This window comes from Paramisgurnus dabryanus, chromosome 1 (genome assembly GCF_030506205.2).
Source record: "Paramisgurnus dabryanus chromosome 1, PD_genome_1.1, whole genome shotgun sequence".
In the NCBI taxonomy this organism is placed as follows: Eukaryota; Metazoa; Chordata; class Actinopteri; order Cypriniformes; family Cobitidae; genus Paramisgurnus; species Paramisgurnus dabryanus.
The window spans coordinates 51,730,685-51,751,092 of record NC_133337.1 but is presented as its reverse complement, the minus strand read 5'-3'; the positions used below and the strand labels follow the sequence as shown (position 1 = coordinate 51,751,092).

At 37.3% G+C, this 20,408-nt stretch overlaps 1 protein-coding gene across 1 annotated transcript; it reads left to right on the top strand.

The window, feature by feature from the left end:
* The first annotated feature begins 11,807 nt into the window (after positions 1-11,807).
* Positions 11,808-19,101, top strand: meox1 (mesenchyme homeobox 1). Its single transcript, XM_065273278.2, has 3 exons — positions 11,808-12,665; positions 17,567-17,739; positions 18,365-19,101. Exons 1-3 carry the CDS (start codon positions 12,188-12,190, stop codon positions 18,485-18,487), a joined length of 774 nt encoding a protein of 257 aa, XP_065129350.1. The 5' UTR covers positions 11,808-12,187; the 3' UTR covers positions 18,488-19,101.
* Positions 19,102-20,408: the final 1,307 nt, after the last annotated feature.

Sequence of the window (20,408 nt, the reverse complement as noted above, 5' to 3'; positions counted from 1 at the left end):
TGTAGAAGATAAAGACTGAAAATGTTTTATGTTCATTTAACTTTGAACAAACTGTTGTCAGTAAATAACATAAATGTAAAATCTACAGTAAGTGACTGGCAGCTAGTTGCCAGTAATACCCATTAATACTGTAATTTCTACAGAAATTTTTGACAGTGAGCCCTTGTTTAACAGCCTTCAGACAGCAACACATGATACTGCTGAGGTCTTGACAGATATATGCAGAGTGCTTGACAGTGTGCAGATTGATGTTTGTGCAATCTATGCGTTGGATCAAAAAGTACAAGCGTTTGATCAAAAAGGGACGGTTGGGTTAAATTAATCCAGACAATTTTTTATTTGACCCAACAATAGGTTAAAAAACAACCCAGCATCTTGGGTTAAAACAACTCAGCATAGGTTAAATTACAACCCAACGTGTTAAGTACGTCCCTTTTTGGCCCAACGCTGGGTTCAAAAGAACCCAGCATTTTTTAAGAGTGTATAACTGTACATGTACTGTTGTATACATGTTTTTCATCTGCTTTATGGTCCAATAATATATCCATGTTTTAGCATTGGGGCCGACATGGTTAGAGTTTCTATGTTTAGAGCTTTCCTTCTGATGGGCACATGGGAATAGTGCTCTTTTCTGGGGGGTTAGCCTTTACGAAACTTTGAAAACGGATAGCAATTTCTACGGTTTAACTGCTCCATTACAACATACAGTGTACAAGTTTCCCTGTTTCTAGTAAATGAGTATAATTGCAGTCTCCAAAGATTTGGTCCAAATCAAATCTGAAAATTGGATGGAAACAACTACACTTTTCTTGCTGTACAACGTATGTTACAAGACCTCAGGTGTCATGCAATAGGCCTTTTATCTGAAACAACATTGAAACTCAACACGCTATATGTTCGCCTGCTGTGGCTTTCGGTGAGCAATCCAGGGAGACCTACATGGAGCCTATGAACTCTTAAAGGAAGCCAAATCTCCTGCTATTTGTTACCCTCTACAGTTCTCCATCTGGCTTACTTCAGTCTATCCCAACTTACATCTATAACCCATATTTTTACGAAAATGTTCTGTAGGTCAGAACCTTCCATGCTGTCTGGAGTGTATCCACTATCCTCTACAAAAATCTGTCCAGAATCTAGGCACGTACCACACCTTGGTTTCAGCCGGATTCACACACCCTAGACAGTTTACTAGAATTCCCAAACAACGTAAATGTCACATTCTGAAAGTTCCGGAAGAACCTGGCACGCAGCAGCAATGCTATGCAGAGCTGGCCGCTTGATTGAAAGGCTTCCGAGAATTCTCTGGCTGTGTAAAGCTCTGTACAGGAGATGGGTAATGGATTTAACAGGGCAGGTACACAAAGCTCTTGTGGCTGCAGACCGGAGCTGTGCAGAGTTCATTGTTGACATCTGGAATGTCTTTCCTCTCTCGCTGCTTCTTTTGATTTTGGAGCGAGTCATATCGCCAGCAGAGTCACTTGTTTCTATGGCTTCATTAGCACATTGCATGCATTTGCCTGTTGTCTGGCTTTGGATTGGTCAAATTTAAGGAAAGTGCATAGATAATATTTAGCTTTGGAGAATACTTTTGGAAAGAGGTGCAAACTAAAACAGGCAGAATGGTAAAGTTATGAAATTATCCTTAAATTCAGTAAACAGAAAATTTTGCGCACTATCTGAACACACTTTGTGCATATATCCAAAGTAACTTACAGAACAATGCATTCAAGATACACATTTGATCAGTATGCTGTTCTTTGGGGATCAAAAATTTTGACTACTGCTCACACAATGCTCTACTAATTAAAGGAACACAATGAATTTTTGGGACTTTAGCTCATTCACCATATCCCCCAGTTACTAAAGTCCATACATACATTTTTCATCTTCAGCACAAAGACTGGAAGTAAATGGCTCCAGCTAGCATACTGCGCCCAATAAGTGACAAAATAACGACAACATTTTCCTTTTTATATGTTGGGATTTGTATAGTCACAGCCATCTTTTAACGGTATACATACTGGGAACTATATTCTCAGAAGGCGAAGCACTGCTACTTGTGCGGAGTGATTTGCCCCCAGCACCTTAGAAGCCCCATGGTGAGGAGCAGAGAGTTTGCACAAGTGTTTGCGCTAATCACTCCACGCAAGTAGCAGTGCTTCGCCTTCTGAAAATATAGTTCCCAGTATGTATACGGTTAAAAGATGGCTGTGTCATATAACACCTTGTTATTTGTACACGCTGTGACTATACAAATCACAGTATATAATAGGAAAATGTTGGCATTATTTTGTCACTTATTGCTAGCTGGAGCCATTTACTTCAAGTCTTTGTGTTAAGCTAGGCTAGCGGTGGGTAGGTCAGATAGAGTTACAGGGGGCAAGGAGGTGAAAAGGTTATGTACCTGTATGGACTTATCTAACTCTGGGGGATACGGTGAATAAGCTAAAGTCCCGTTGTGTTCCTTTAAGCTAGGAACAACACTTATTACAAGACTTTATTTTGATGGTCCCCATTTCACATTCTTTTGACTATAATAATATTATCTGTCAAGACAGGGGCGTAACAGGATGAGGGGGGCATAACTTGAAGCAAGGGGCGTAACTTGTTTTACAAATTTACACAGAACCATGCGAGATGTCAAAAAGAGATGTTGTTGACAAGGTGGCCGCTCATATAAACTCAGCGGCAGTGTTGGGAAAGTTCACTTTCTACATAAACTAGTTCAGTTCACAAATTTTAAAATGAACTAGTTCAGTTCATACTTCATATTTAAAAATTTTGAACTATTTCACAGTTCCAAAAATGAACTAATTTATAGTTCTTTTTCCCCATATTATTTTTCATTATTGCCATTATAGCCCATATAGAACCACATACAGCAATTATTTTATCAGTTTTAACACTGAAGCTAAATGGGTCAGATTTCATCTTCATATCCAACTTTAAATCCTTATCCAACCAGGGTTTACATTAGCACTGACTGTCTTTTAATTTTTGTATTTGCTTGCACATACTTTGAAAGGCTACCCGGGTGCTTCAAGGGGGTTTTCCGGGCGAGAAGCGCTGGGCAGCGTCGCAACTCACAGGTATTGCACACCGCACGTGCACGTTAAATAGCGTGAGGTTAGTCTATTTCAAGATCCAGAGTATGTGTTAGCAGCCTATGTTAATCGTTAACCGTTTAGGACAAATATGATGTTATTTAATGTTAAACCATGTGAGTGGCGCGGCAGCGATTTCAGCAGTGTCCAGTGCGTCACCTCCATGCTGCTCTTTGTTTTGATGATGGATGCAGCCGTGAAACGCGGGTGTTGCCAGATTGGGTGTTTTTTCCGCTACACATTAAGGCCCGTTTACAGTGTGTTTTAGTCGGGTTTTCGACTGCAAGACTCTATAGAAATATGGCACCCTATTGAACGGCGTTCACAAGCCCCAGAATGAACGAGTTTACAGTAACGTAACTTTCATCAGGCAGTAATACAGTATGTTCAGTTCACGTTTGACCAAAATATGAATGAGTTCAGGCACAACACTGCTCAGCGGTATGAATATTTTTTACACTATTGAAGACAATAGTTTAAATTGTAGTGTGTAAGTAATTTTCATACTGTACCAACACATGATACCGTACTGTTCTTTTTTAAAAAGCACCCATTTCATTGTTAAAAAAACATTATGTTTGTGTATTTGATATAATACAATGCGTTAGCGTGGTTTATGGTTAAAAAAACATTATTTTCCACTTACCATACATTTTTGTAGCTTCAGATTTTACTCTCTTCCTGAAACGCACAGATTTAAAAAAACTCTGTGTTCCTGATTGGCCAGCTAATCTGTACGCTAATCGTGGATCAGACCATTGGTGCTCTTTAAAATAAATGTCCACAGTGTTCTATACATGCATTACTCGGTGTGCTTGACTTCATGCGGTGCTTTACCTAGAAGCAGGGTTCCCACACCTTAGTTAACTTCAAATTCAAGGACCTTTCAAGGACTTTCCAGGTCCAATCACCTCAAAGACTAAACTAAACCTCAGGGACAAATTTCAAGTGAGAGCAAGGTTACATTGTGTTACCTTTTAAGATACATTGTTACAGTTCCCTTTTGAAGGAACTCACGCTGCGTCACTACGGTGTCACTCTGGGGACGCCTCCAGGTGTAAGTGCGTCTGAATGTGTTTATCAAATTCAACCAATGGTGAGGGTTAACGACAAAGACAGGGTGACGAGGGAGCCAGGAAGTATATTGCTATCTGAAATATTGCCAAAGACGGCGTTACAGGGACGCAGGAAGTATGGCAAGTGAGACGCAGCATCTCTTCCCTTCTCAGGGAACATCAGTTACATACGTTCATTTGTGAAACACAACTATGCAAAAAAGCATTTTGGTATGAATCAACATTCGCATACAGAAGATATAAGCATTTAAAGTGAACAATTTAGCATGTGTGCTTAAACAGTCAAAAAAAATTTATATTATCCTTCTCCTACACTACACAGGGAATAATATGTATTTTGTTTTATCAGAAAACTTCTTAGATAAAATAGATTCAAACACTTTCAATGACCTGTATCTATGTATGTATATTTTCAAAAACTTTACAGGACCTTGGATTTTTCCCCCCAGATTCATAAACTTTCAAGAACCCGTGGGAACCCTGTAGAAGGGATACAGCAAACGCCTAAATCTTGCGAGATATTGGGTTTAGGGTAAGGTTTGGGGTAGGATTAGGATAAAAGTAGCGCTTTATCATTAGCGCTTTATATTTAGTAGCGCTTTATATTTTTGCGGTATCGTTTTGACATCTCGCGTGGTTTTGTGTGATTTGGACAACAACAAGTTACGCCCTGTCCTATTACACCCTTGTCTTGCAATCCGCAGACAAACCCATCTCGACTCTCACTCTTTAAAGTGACAGTTCACCCAAAAATGAAAATTATGCAATCATTTACATACACTCATGTTGTTTTAAACCTGTAGTTTCTTTGAGTTTCTTTGTTCTGTCGACAGAAAACAACATATCTTGGTGGTAATGATGGTAAGCACATAATTAACAATACCCACTGACTTCCATAGTAGGATAAACAAATACTGTGGAAGTCAATGGGTACTGTCAATTGTGTGCTTACCATCATTTATCAAGATATGTTGCTTTTCTGTTAACAGAACAAAGAAACTCTTACAGGCTTAGAACAATATGACGGTGAGTAAAAGATGACAGAATTTGAAGAGTTTCACTTTTTACACCATTTAATTGCATTTCTAGCGAGAAATTTGTATTTTAATTTTCAAATATGTGATTAGTTATCACAAAGGCGCTCTCTGTTTAAATTTCAAACACGCTGCCTTTGAAATGTGTCCGAAAGACTTTCTCTGAGCTGCCTTCATGCCTCCAAAGTCATTTCCTCATGAGGCAGCGAGGTAACGAGTCACTGCCTTGAGTTTTCGGACGCAGCCATGGTAAATTATAAAACTTCAAATATGTTGCAGTGTCCTCTGAAGATGCAACAGCAGAGAAAGACAGGATTAAAGTGTGCCATTATCTCAAATAGAAATCAAACGACATAGTTGCTCTTATTAACATGATTTCTAATTTTACTGAATCCTTTCGTGATTAGTATTTAATACATCAAAGACTAAACAGATCTCTTTAAACCCATTCTCAGATGAACAGTAATCATCAAGAACCTGCAGATGTTCCTTTGAATCTCACAAAAGATAATAAATACCATGAGTGAGCAATGTTTTGGAAAGAGACAATTCCGTCCACTAAATTACAAAGAGGCTCTAAAACACAAAATCAAGTGTTTGTCTAAAAGAATACAGCGCACACATCTCTCGCATACAGGAATGTGTGTGTATTTACGTAAGCGGTGAACACAAAAGAGCATAAAAATAGAATAGAGGGCTAAGTTTAGGGTGTTTGAGAATGTGTGTGCATGTAAACTCAAGAGCATGCCTGGTGTCAAAGGAGGTATTTTCCAAGGCTGTTCCCTTTTGGCTTGTTGAGTGTGTAGGGCCTGATCCTGAGATCTCTCTGGAGAGCAGTTTGGTCCTTATTTTCAAAGCCCCGAGCTGCACAGCAGGAAGTCCTGCCCTTGGATGTTTGCGACGGGAGAGTATCCACAGGAAGGTTTTCCATGAACATGTGATGCATGAGTCTCAGCTCTTCCCAGCAAACTTTTGAGAAAGCCCCCTGAGAACGGTAAACCTGAAGTGGTGCCTACAGAAAACAATGTTGGTTTAAGAAAGCTATACAAAAGAAAGTTTTCAAAATGATATCGTTTAAATTTTTCCTACGATGAAAAAAGGCATTTCGTAGCACTAATAAACGTCACTGGTAAACAAGCGGTTTCACGTTCGCGCCTAATTAAGTAAAGTAATTTAACGTAAACCGCCTGGACTGCCTGAAACCGTGTTAACCGGGTTACATTACAACAAAAAAAAAAACAAAAAAAAACAAGAACAAAAGAATAACTCACTTTTAATAAAATAATGACGTATTTTTATCATTTGTAAAGTGATATAAGGTTTCATGATTCAGTTTGAGTGGAGATACGTTGCAGTACTTACGTAATATGCGTAAGTTAATCCAAGCACAGACGTTATGTTTCTCACGTATTTCAATTGTGTATCTGTACCCATCAAACTTCAAATGTGCCTGACACGTTTTAATAATCTCAGATAAATTGATGCTCTACATTTTGATCTGGCACTTGTTTTTCCGTTGAAGTCGCACCTCGCACGAGGTTGTTTTGGATCAGTTGATTGACAGGTAGGTGGGCAGGTCTAAAAATTCCATATATGTTTTGCTTTGTAAATTTTTACAGTAAATTGTTACCCTAAATAACATGCCAATATTGACATGTTTACACTTTTACAGTACCTTTCTCTATAGGAGGGTTATGATATAGCTGAACTGACGGCGTACACCGTCAGGACTGAGACCCTGTCACAGGTACTACTAAACCGGATCTGATAAAACTTTTTTGACCAATGACAGAGTAAATGCAAAGAAAACTGGGTGCTTTTAAATAAAGAGAAAGTGGAGTTTATGCATCTGAGCTCAGTAGCACAACATGATTTTTATTAACCACTAGAGGGCAGCAAGATTTTATTTTAATAAACCATCATAAAAGGAAATCACTCCAAAAAGTTCATTATCTGATAAAGGATGGTGAATAAAAAAAAAAAAACAATTACCCTTGGTTATACACTTTTGCAATATCTAGTATATGTATATATATATATATATATATATATATATATATATATATATATATATATATATATATATATATATATATATATATATAATTTTTTTTTTTGACCCGTGCGTTTATCCAAAGTGAATTACAATGCATATAAGCCATATACAACGTGTACAATATGCACAACATGTATTTATAATTCCTGGTCATCCAAATTTCAATTCAAACAAAAGTCCATCACGGCATGTGTGTGTGTGTTTTGATTGTGTGTCTTGCTGTTTGGCGGAAGCAGTAAATGAAGTGGCCAGCAGCAGGGTCTGAATCTGTTCTCTGCTCCCACAGCTCCTTGACCCGAGCCTGGCCTGTGCCGGTCCTCCATTAGAACTTTCTTTCATCCTTCTTATTCTCTCTGGTGTCATGAAGATGGATCAAATGAAAACACAAAAACACCCACTTTGCCCCCAACCTGCCCTGGCCGACTGACGGCAACAGGTTTGAGAGAGGAGCAGTGACTACCTCAAGACCTAAAATGTGCTTGGACTCACTCACACAGAGAAGAAAAACTCTCACACAGATGGCCTCAACTAAACGCAAATGCTGTCTAACCCCAACCCCCTGTGGTCATGCTATGGCCCAGATTGCCAGTAAAGAGTTGGATGCTTCATGGCTCAGCTATGTGCTTGGTAAATGGAAAGGATTTCAGCCTTACCTCAACCATTACGCTGCTGTTGTCGAGCTGTTCTTTTTTTACAAAGGTCAGAATTACAGAGAGGACAAAGCAAAACAACAATAAAAATAACCACAGTTCTTATAAATGCAACTAAACATGTATGCTTTCCATCATTTGTAATGCAACCCGCGGACAGACACTGAAAGTGAGATTCCGACCTCAACCGCATTTAAATGTCAAATGAATTCTGTTCAAAATGAGATTCTGTTCAGCACTACATGCCAGAACAAACACATGGCTAGAATGCAGGAGAAATGACATCATATTTGGAGCAAATACTGGTTGCAATATTATATAACACTGATGAATATCGATGGAAGAGATTGCTTTATCAGTGTTTATCATAATGAAACCAAGTACACCACTGGTAGAAATTAGTTTAGAATAACTTTCTTTTCGCTTCTTTCTTTCTTTCTTTCTTTCTTTCTTTCTTTCTTTCTTTCTTTCTTTCTTCCTTCTTTTTCCTATGTTCATGAATGATCTTTAAATCTTTAACATTCTATAGTTTCCATTTAAATATAAATACATTAAAGTTGTAAAAACTTTTAATTATTTTGAATACACACCGTTAAAAAGTAAGGTGTTTTTAAGTAATGCCATACTGATGAAGAACATTTTTGGTTTTTTAAGAATATCTTTCTATGGCGATTCTTACCAACCATTGACTAAATAATTTTTATAGCCATTATTCATTATTTAGTATGTCACTGGGGCGATACCCTGTCAAAAATTACACCTTTTGAGTCAATATTAGTATCTCAAATGTACATATTGGTAACAAATGTACAGTATATTCCTGAACAGTGCATACACTGTCAAAAAAGTTTCAAACTGTACCTTTTCTGTTGCTGGATTGGTACCTTAATTTTTTATTTTGTACTTTTATATACTATGTTGTACTTTTTTGAGTATATTACTGTACCTTAAGGATCTATTGTGTTCCTTTAAAGGTACAGTTAACTGTTTTGTACCCTTCACATTTGTGTGGTACAAAATTGTTCCTTAAAGGTACAGAAGAATATGTCCTTGGTATAAAATTGTACCCCAGAAGGTACAACACTTTTATGTGTTGTATACCCATAAAGGTACAAACATAAATTTTTAAGGGTACCACCCCCAGTCTCACGAAATTATGTACCTTTAGTCACGTAAATCTTTGATTCTTTTTTGTGATAGTTTCACGAATTTCCGTGACTGTATCATACATTTCTGTTTACGTGTCATTGTCACGTATTGGTAACTCAACTGTTTTGTCCTATTTTCTTACCATTGTCGCTTCGGTTTAGGGTTAGATTTCCATAAAATGACATCCTTACCCAAATCCAACTTTAACCCTAACGCCAGGCGACAATGTTTTAAAAATCAGAAACAATTTAAATATAAATTAGAAAAAAATTGTATAAACCAATACTTAAAGTGATATCCTAACGCAAACACCAAATCTAACCCTAAATCGAAGCGACAATGGTTTGAAATAGGAAAAAGCAGTTGAGTGACCAATACGTGACAAAGACGCGTAAACAGAGATTTGTGATAAGCGGAAAAAACGCGGAAATTTGTGAGAGTATCACGAAAAAGAATAAAAAAAATTGTGACTATAGGTACGTCATTTCGTAAGACTGGGTTAGTGATAGAATAGGTACAGTTTTGTCCCCCTTTTTCTGAGAGTTTACAACATTTTTAAAGGATACCGTCCCAGTGACAGCTTGATACCTTATTTTTAAAGTTTAGAACCTTATCCACTACAACAAAAAGCTTTTTTGCAACAGAGAGGTTCTTTGAATGTTAAATGTTCTTTATGGAACCTTCCAGCCTGACAGAAAACTTTACGGAACCTTTATTTTTTTGATTACACTAAAAATAGAAGGTACTCTAAAGGTTCTTCACAGTGATGCCATAGAAGAACCATTTTTGGTTCCACAAAGAACATTTAGTCAAAGGTTCTTTAAATAACAATTTCTTTCTTACCTTTTTATAGCCTGAAGAACTTTTTTTTACCACAAAGAACCTTAAATGTTCTTTGGATGTAAATATTCTTCAACCATTTAGCTAAAAATTTCTGTGGCATTGTGAAGCACCTTTATTTTTAACAGTGTACTAGTTTTTGATTAAGCTTTCATTGTAACATTTAGGGGCGGTTTCCCGGACCAGGATTAGCTTAATCCAGGAATAGGCCTAAGTTTAATTAGGAAATATAACTAGTTTTAACAAACATGCCTTACTAAAAACATAACCTGTGTGCATTCTGAGGTAAAACAATGGGCACTGATGTATTTTAAGATATGTAAGTGCAAGTTGTTTTCAGTTTGGAGAGCTCTTAAAAGTGTTTAAGTCTAGGACTAGTCTAATCCCTGTCTGGGAAACCGCCCCATACACTATTACTATGTAGACTACACTCAGAAATACACTGTAAAAATAATCCGTAGAAATTGCAGCTGGGTTGCCGGTAATTTACCGTAGATTTAAATTTATGTTTTTTGCTGGCAATATTTTGTTCAAAGTTAAATGAACATTAAATATTTACAAGTCTTTGTCTTTACAGGGTAAAACTAAAATAACAAAATTAAGCAAAACATTCTGGGAAACAAAATCTGAAGCAAAAAACAGAAAAAGGGTGATGATGATTTCTGGTTCCCAGAATGCTTTGCATGAGGCTGTTATTGTATATTTTTATTCTGTAAAGATAAAGACTTGTTAATATTTAAAATTTAATTAACTTTGAACAAACTCTTGCCAGTAAATAACATAAATGTAAATCTACGGTAAATTACCGGCAACCCAGCTGCAATAACATTGTAATTTCTACGGATTTTTTTTACAGTGTAGCTGGGTTATTTTTGACCCATGTTGGGTAAATATTGAGCAAAACACATGCTGGGTTAAAAATGACCCAATGTTAAGTTGTTGTAATGTAACCATGGGTTATAATAACCTAGCAGTTGGTTTAAAACAACCCAGCATTGGGTCAATTTTAATCCAGCGGTGTGTTCTATCCAACATTAACCCAACATAGGTCAAAGATAACCCAGTCATTTTTAGAGTGTACATTAAACGTTTTACCGTTTAAAAGGATTAATCGATTTAATTATTGTTTATATTTATTTGATTATTAAATAATAATAATTAATATTCATTTATAATTCTAGTTCATTATAATTAAATATAAGTTTATAATTCAATACTGTGCTTCTTAATTAATATAATTAATATAATTTTATTAAAATTATACCATAAACTGTGCACACAAACCAACAGTATATTTTAAAATGAAATCTTTTGAAATTTTCATATATATATATATATATATATATATATATATATATATATAGGTTGCAAATTAATGGACTGATATAGTGTAAAAGTTAGTGATGTCATGTTAGTGTTATTGTTGTAGAGCTAGCGCGTGCCGGAGGTGTGTAAGAAAGCACTGCTTAATCTAAACTTTTTCACCAGCAGTGTGAAATAAACCCCTGGCTGTGTCTACAGCCATTACACATCCACAACACATATTACGAAATGTGGTTTTAGAGACAGGTTAGAGAGGGGTGGACTAATAAAAATATATATCCAGCATATATAAAAAATGTAAGAATGAAAATGGGGTTTTGGAGGAAAAGAAAAGCTTAAAGGATTCGGACAACTTTCCTGTGTGGGTGTTCATTTTATATTTTACAGACAATGTTCCTTTAAAAGCCAGCACCTGGAAATCCCATTAGATGTGCATATAAAATCCCCCATGATTAATAGTATATGAGGCAGGGCTGGGTTGGGGGGTACCGACATGTGGACCACAGGACTCCTCCTCTGAAAGCTCACGTTACACTCCATAAACTTGCTGCTCTTTCCCACCTAAACGTTTTAAAAGGAGGAGGGATCACTTGTCAGGATTGCCTTGAACTGTGAAAAGCAGCGTGTGGAGTTGAGAAGGGATGGAGTGAGTGAGTCTTAGAGTTGAATGAGAGACTGAGAGAGTGTTTGTTGATGTGTTACAACAGACCTGCATCCCACCACACACTTTCAGAGTGAAGACAACCGAGAGCAAGGCCACTGCTGGAAGGCGCCTACTTTTATACTTCCGTTCTGGGGCCAACCTGATCGTATTCGAGTGTGATTTGCAAAGGCATACACTGATGTGCGTGTAAGCTGAAGTGGATGTTTCTCACGTTGACTTGTGCCAGACCCAAACAGCTGCGTCTTTGAGGAGACCTTGCCTTCATATTGTTTGTGTGTGTGACCCTTCAGCATGGAACAACCAGCCAGCAGTTGCATGCGGAGCCCGCATGCGGGCGGTGCTCTTTGGGGCTGCGTCAGGAGCCCCCACACCGGCGGTCCTGGAGCCGGGCTACAGCCGTACCAACAGGCCCCTTTCTCCTTGCACCAGAAGCATGATTTTCTGGCCTACACAGACTTCTCCAGCTCCTGCCTGGTGCCGGCGCCCCACGCATACCCACGCGAGGACAGACTGTATCCCGAGACGCACGGCGGGTACCAGCGGGCAGAGTGGCAGTTTCCTCCCTGCGAACCACGAGGCAGAGGGCAGGAGCCGTGCCAGGGGGCGGCAGAAGCAGTTGCTGTTGGTGTAGGGGCTGAAATGGACAGTGCAGGTGGAGATAGACTGCCTGGAGCAGTCACAGCGTGTCTAGAGGGAGAATACTCACCTCAAAGGGTGGCAGCGGTCGACATGGAGAAGAAAAGCTCCAAACGGAAAAGAGAAATAACAGGTGCGTCATTTCATGGTGAATGAGATATGAGATGTGAATCATTCTATGTTTTCCTATTCAGAAAATAATACAAATAGAAAAGTAGTACTATGGGTGTAGTATTGTGTTTGACAGTACAGATCATGTTGTGTTTTTTGGTATACACATTAAACATGCCATTATTGTGATGACAGACGTTTTTTATCTTAGTGATGAACAGCATTAAGTAGTGTTTTGGTAAAGTGCTTTCCAAATACAGGATGAAACTACTTTAAGGATGTAATACATTTTGCTTGACATATTCATGCATACCAAGGATGACACATATTTCACTCGTATTATTCAGCTGTTGCTTCCTTCAATTGTTGGAAGCTCTTAGGTAAAGTTCATCTTTATGACTGCTATTGTTTTTCAAGCACCTGTTTGGTGGTTTGGACAAACACACATCTGTCACACTAACATTTTTTAGCCCAGACCTAATTTTTAAATGTTATATTAGAATCCAAAAGAACCTAAACTTTAAAGGTCGGCTATGTAAGCAGATTAAATGGTCACTTTGAATCAGAGGTCACATTATGAATCACTTCAGGTCATTATAAGGATGTGCAGTAACTAAACCCAGCATATTCTTTGCTAAATATCAAAAGTGCTACACTATATGGCATTATTGGTATATTTAAACCTTTTATTGTTAAATCTACCTTTACAGCACAGACTGTGAAGTCATAGAAAGAAACTTTTTGTGTGTATTTATTGTCAGGACCAAAATCTATTTTCATGCATCATATCTCAGACAATATAATGTTTCAACAATTGCTACAGTCAAGGCTAATGATTCCCAGAAATGATTACATCTACATAATAGGAAGAGCTCGTAATAATGAGCTCTCGGTGTACTTCTAATTTCACGCTATTCCGAGAGTAGGAAAAGTGAACCTCAGTATTTGTGGCACATCTGGTGCAGGCATTAATTTCATCTCTCAGACTTGTGGAAACTGAGACAGCTTTGCTTTTGTGGGATGAGGGAAAATGTTGGAAGATAAATACATTTCGCCAGTAGTACTTGATTTGCTTGTATATACAGTAGTACATCAGCCAAATCAGCAAGACAATACTCAAACTGAGACAATAACGTGTGACGTTTTAAAACTCTTAGCTCAACAATAACGCACCCAGGCCTTAGTGTAATGTGGGAGATAAATATACCACTTCCCTCTCCGAGTTACCTTAACGTAACCTTCCATCACTTGCGGTCGAAACAAGCCAGACCACGTCTGTAATATAGCTTGCCTACAATCCCACTTCTGCATTTTTATCCATTGACATTTTCCTGTCGTTAAGCAGTAACAGGATCTCAGCAGAACACACTCACCATTAGACTGGAGAAAAATTCAACATCATGAAAATATTCATCACTGAGGCTGGGTTCGAAGAGCACATTTATATGATCAAGACAAGGGAAGTTTTTTAATGAAATGCAAGGTGTGAAAGTTTTGGCTAGCGTATGATAATAAGATCTGGTAGCGATTATGTTTTCAGCAGGTTTTTACCTGAAATGACAAGCAGACACTGTATGATTGCACGAAATTGTCAACAGATGTGATATTCACTCCCGAAATGTATTCAAAATCACGGATAATGTGCTCATCATTTTTTGGGGTTGAGGAAATAAAGACTTAATAAACTTGACTCCTGAAGACAAATAAAAAACATTACTCATAAAAACGAAATAGTGATACTAATATACACTATAAAACTAAATATACTAAAAACTAAATATAAGTTTTCTAAATATAATTCACATTAATAAATGTCATATAGGAAAGGCCATTTTAAATAAGTTTTTATCAATGTTTTGTTTAACTTCTGCTCTACAGGTTTTTATTATGCAACTTACAGTGCATTAAAACACTGTAAAAAATACTTTGCTGCCTTAAAATTTTTGTTAAATCAACTTAGATTTACAAGTCATGTCAACAGAGATGAGTTGTCACAACTTATAAAATATAGTTGAGAAAAGTCTTAATTTAAGTTATACTATAGCTGTAGTTATAACAACTCATCTCTAGTCAAGATAAATAATAGTTAGTTGAAATTACTTTTAAATCCGAGTTGATTCAACAAAAAATTTACGTCAGCAAAGTATTTTTACAGTGAAGGTATTACAATTTTTTTATCAGTATGTGTTCCCTGGGTTCAAACCACTGATCTATATAAATGACTGGATTGCGCATGACGTCACACTTGTGAAGCCACCGCGCCGCCATGTTGGTATACCCAAACGTTCTATTAAATCAATGGACGTTATCAGATTTTAATGATAAAACATCACTTTACTCGTCTTCGTTTTTATATGTGAAGTTACCCTGTACATTATTACAACACAAACGTCCAAAGCATGTAAATAGTTATTTACTGAAAGTTGTACATTTTGCGTTTTAATCAGTTATTATACATTCATCTTTATTACAGTATCAGATCAGCAGACAGACCGCAGCATATTTAGTATTAATGACAATAAACGTGCTCATTCTGAAATCTAAATAAATAATCATGCTTTGTACCGTATGTGCATGCAATAATTTGCTAGTTTTGTAATGTTATCTAAACTTACAAGTTACCCAAACTTATTTAGAGAAATAACGCCGTCACAGTGTAGCTGAATGTCAAACAAAACTTTATTTATACCCGTGTCATTAACAAATGCAACAGACACACTCACATTAACGGTTTTTTATAAATCCATTATCCTGCCCGATTAAAACATAAACATTGCAAATAACAACAGAATTAACAAATAATTAACGTACACATATCCTAAAAATTAACCTTGTGTAACTGATACGCTGTAAAGGGGGTAAATTTTGATCATGATTTTGAATGGAAGTCAATGACGCTCTCTGCCGGTTGGGTATACCAAGATGGCGGCTCGAACTCTGCGCTGGCTTCACCTCACGCAGTTACGTCAAGCGTTCTATGCGCAATCCAGTCATTTATATAGATCAGTGGTTCAAACCCACAACCTTTCTGGTGTTAATACAATGCTCTACCACTGAGCATTAGGTTAAAATAACTTGTTTTTTCAAGTCAATTCAACCTACTATTTCAAGTTTTGAATGGTGACTTATACAGACAAGTTGAAATTGTTTAACTAAATTTGTTAAGTTAAAGTAACATAAATTATGTGTTGATTTGACATCATTTACAGCGCAGGAGCACATATTACATATATCTGGTAGTCGTTTCAAATTTACAATTACATTTTTACTGTCTGTTCTTCAAACGAAGACTGTTCCCTTACGGTTTGGTTACCAATAACTGATGTCAAATGAAGTCAACTCAGTCTGACTTCATTTGAACAAATGACTTTAGCGCCTTCAACATAAAATACCAAATGCCCACCAGACACCGCGGTGAGGGCACAAGTTGCTCCCTACAAGTTTATGGGCTTTTTCTGGGGAAATTTATTGGAGTCTGTTTTTCAGAGGCACACGCACACAGAGTGCCAGGTGTTTCTCCCCCAACCTGCCACCACCTTTCTATTTACTACCCTCGGCAGTGCATTTAAATGAACAGGACTTTAATGATGATAATGACGCGCTTTCTTAGAGAAACAGAGGCCACAGGTTGCCATATGTGAGAAAGCATTTTCTCTTGTTACTAGCAAACTGTCCCACTTTCACACTCACATCTGGCTGGAGTTCATTGCATAGTCTGGCCAAATTCTTGCACGGACAAATTAAAGTCATTTCAGAGTAATTGCGACAAATTTTCAGTGCTACTATATGGTGCAAATGTTAATTGAGTTCATGTAAGGTTGGCACAACTAATAAAGCTGCCACAACACAAATGATTTAAAGATCTTTACATCAGAGTACATTTTAAAATGTGTGCCTTTCAATAATTTATTCGGCTCACCAGCTATATTTTCTTGTTCTGACATGGATTTAGTTACAGTGTCAGGGAATGTAGAGGGCAAATTTACACTTCAGCTGTACCCATCCAAACCTTTGTTCTTTTGTTAGCGGATTTAACAATGTTCCGGCGCATTCCTTGCTAACTTGAGTCCTCTGCGGTCAGTTTCTAGCACCCCAACATCCCCCAAACATCCAGTGTGTTTTAATGGGGGCACAAACACCCTGTGATCTGCCCTGAGCCCTGCACAAATGTGCAGCCCGTGTGGCCCACAAAATCACTTGTTACCATGTTACAATGTGCAGAGAGTTTTAACTTAACAGGCATGAAAACTCACAAAGTGCCTGCGGGAATTGTCGAATGCCCTCAATATATTTAGCAACCTAAATACATTTTGTAAAGTGACAATTGAAATGTTTGTGTTAAAAATACAAAAGACAAATCCAAATCTATAAATAACTTTTGTTGATGTAATCCAGTGATTCTCAAACTGGGGTGGGACCCCTTTGGGGGCGTAAAATGGTGCCAGGGGGCCCCAGTGTAATGACGTTTTATAAAATACATTAATTTACCGTACATAAATTATCGTATAAACCTCAGAAAAATTTGACTATTAAGTAAAAATACTACATTGTATAATTTACTATGTTTTGTTTTTCACATTCACATTCTAAGTTTGAGATTGTTTTAAGTTCTGAAATTTCTTTGGGGGGCACAAATAAATAAACCCTACACACCGAAAAGTTTAAGAACCACTGATGTAACCTAACATAGTAAGGTTGATTCAGTCATATTGCATTTACATTAAAGCACTCAACAGACACATTTATTCAAAGTCACTTACAATAGTAAAGGAAATAATAAAAAAAATTATCTTAGGGGGACAATGTGAAGTGAATATTAAATTAATTTTTTAGTTCGAATAATAATAAAAAAACAAACATTCAGGATACTTTTTAGCTTTACTACTTTTTAGATTTTTAACATTGATATTTTGTGTCTTTCAGAGATTCAGGATTCAAGCTTTAAGCCCGATTCAAACTGCAAGGCGAGAAAAGAACGGACGGCTTTCACCAAAGAGCAGCTCCGGGAGCTAGAAGCCGAATTCACCCACCACAACTACTTGACCCGCCTGCGCCGCTACGAGATCGCTGTCAACCTTGACCTCACCGAAAGACAGGTACAATAGATATATCAACTCAAGCTAGAGGTATTTTTAGGTAAAAATTGCAGGTTCTTTAAAGGACAATGCTCATCCATCAAGTCTACATGAGTCTGTGTAAAATATGATTGACAGTACGAAGGTAAATCTGTCGTCTCATCAGTCCATCAGTTTGCCTTTAGAAATTACACTTTTTTTTGGTAAAGCACAGACCACAGTTTGCTTGGTCCTTGATGGTTTTCCCAGGCCTGCAGGTCCAAAGCAGATGCCAGATCCCAGCACAACTCTGGCCTTCTCCTGAATCCCTTTGCAACTCTTTCTCTACATTTTCCGACGCATCCTACATATCTTGGCCGCCCGCCACTCTTTGCTTTCGAAATGAGTGGCAGACAAATTCGGTCGAGAAAAGCATGTAAAAATAGTGTGGGAACAGATGGTCCATGTTCCTGTGTTTCCGTGGAGAATGCAGAGTGGGATGCACAAGGGTCACAGGCTTGCGGTCCTCAGAGTTTAGCTGTCAGAAATAATGTCGCAAATCTTTTGATTTGCTGGCTTCAGAATTCCTTTGAATCGCTCAGCAGAGAAAGCACAGTTTATTCGCCAAATCATGTTTAAATGCATCCCCTATCATTTTTGTTCACAGGTGAAAGTGTGGTTTCAAAACAGAAGAATGAAGTGGAAGCGAGTAAAAGGGGGACAGCCTGCATCTCCTCACGACTTGGAAGCAGATGAGATGGACTCTGCCGCTTCGCCCAGTTCTGAGTAAAAAATCAGATATTTACAATCACGGCTTCCCGATCACCTCGATGTCCAATTTTTCACTAGTTCCTTCACATATCCCCTTACACCCCTTCATGGACAAAAGTTTTCCTGCTTCCTGTTGCTCTCTTTGTTCACTTGACTAATTATCAACAGAGCTTCAATGGTTTGGAAGCACCGTCCAGTTTCAGCCCACACGTTTGACTTTCATTCACGGAAGGATCGAGTGAAATCAGAGACCTGTAAAAATCCAATTATACGTGTGTTAAAACAATTTATATTAACTGTTCGAGACCCGGTTTAATAGCTTTGACCTCCAGGCATGACGGCATGATGAAGGTTTGTTGTTGGACCTCTTTCACACAGCAGTGGTGGCGGGTGCCTGATCAGAACCACCTGTGAAGCTCCACACACAGACTGGATCTCAGGATCGTGCCAAAGCCTCAATATCACGTATTTGTTTTTACCCAGAATTGTGTTGTCCGATTGCTCGGTTTGTCTGGTTGAATAATATTTTTCTTTTTTGTACCTCTCTTTGTTTTTTTACGTGAAATGGATAAAACAGATGTTGCATATAAAATAAATAAATAATTTGAAACCTAGAACAACTGTGATTTTTCTTTCTCAGATGTTTTAGCCCCTTTGTTGTAATCTTAAAGGGAAAGTTCACCCAAAAATGAAAATTCTCTCATCATCTACTCACTTTCATATTGTTGCAAACCTGTATAAATGTAAGGAATATATGAAGAGTTATAAATCCATTTTGAATTTCGGTAAAAATGTGTTTTCTATACCAAGAAAATGACAAGATGAAAACCACTATTACCTTTTATCTTTAGGTTATAATAACAGAAAAAATTAAAATCCATAATTTGATTTTCAAAGATTTATTATAAAAATAAAAAATGCAATAAATCCATGGCAAGTTTTTTTTCAAAATGCTTTAAATCTATTGAATCGATATATAAATGTGCATTCATCTTTGTCATGTTATATTCATTTAGTTGACTAGTGGTATACATTAATGGCATTAATCAAAACTCTTACTTTGTTATATTAAGAACACTGTCATTGCTGCTGTCATCCTTGGGACGTCGTCGCTGAACTTTTTTAACAGCGATCAGCTGTTAAATGTTTTGGTCCTGCTCGATTTTCGTGTAAAATAATGGAAAGTTTTTCATAAGATCCCCTGTGTCAATGTGTTAGCATGACAGAAGCTTGATGCCGTTGTGTGAGAACAAGCAACAGCCGGCATTTTTACCTCACCTGAGTGCTCGTGTAAATTATAAAATTTTTATGGCTTACGTTTCTTCCCCACCACAGAAAACCACCACAGGTTTATCAATGCTATCTACAGTATTATTTTGTTTTTGTTTGTTTGTTGATTACGAAGTACAAAGAAGATAACTAGGATTGTATGCAAAGCGCCGTCATCATTGTTTACAATGCGTGGAATGGTGCGCTGTGATTTTTTGAGCGGATTTATTGCATTCTGTAGAAAAGGAGGATTGGCATTTGTTGCGGTTTGAAAAAAGGGAGAAAAGATGACAGAATAACACGGCGGATATCGGATTTTGCGTAAAATAAAGAATTAACTTTATAACACTGACCAGAAACAATACTGATTTTGACAGTAACAATTAAAAAAAAGGAGTTTATCGCATTTTGGAACCAAACTTTTCATATTTTGAGAAATATTTGTAACCAGACCATTTATGAGCCCAATGCATTCACTTTCATAGTATTCTTTTTTCCTACTATGGAAGTGAATGGGTCAGTTGGGTTCAAACATTCCTCAAAATATCTTCCTTCATACTCATCAGAACAAAGAAATTTAAACAGGTTTGTAACAACATGAGAGTGAGTAAATGATGACAGAATTTTCTTTTTGGGTGAACTATCCCTTTAATGTAAACCCTGCTTTGCTG

What these genes read in the sequence shown, in the direction of transcription:
- meox1 (XM_065273278.2), top strand. Translation starts at nt 12,188, where the DNA reads ATGGAACAACCAGCCAGCAGTTGCATGCGGAGCCCGCATGCGGGCGGT. An exon ending in ACGGAAAAGAGAAATAACAG is followed by an intron (nt 12,666 to 17,566) that starts GTGCGTCATTTC and finishes TGTGTCTTTCAG; the next exon opens with AGATTCAGGATTCAAGCTTT. An exon ending in TTGACCTCACCGAAAGACAG is followed by an intron (nt 17,740 to 18,364) that starts GTACAATAGATA and finishes TTTTGTTCACAG; the next exon opens with GTGAAAGTGTGGTTTCAAAA.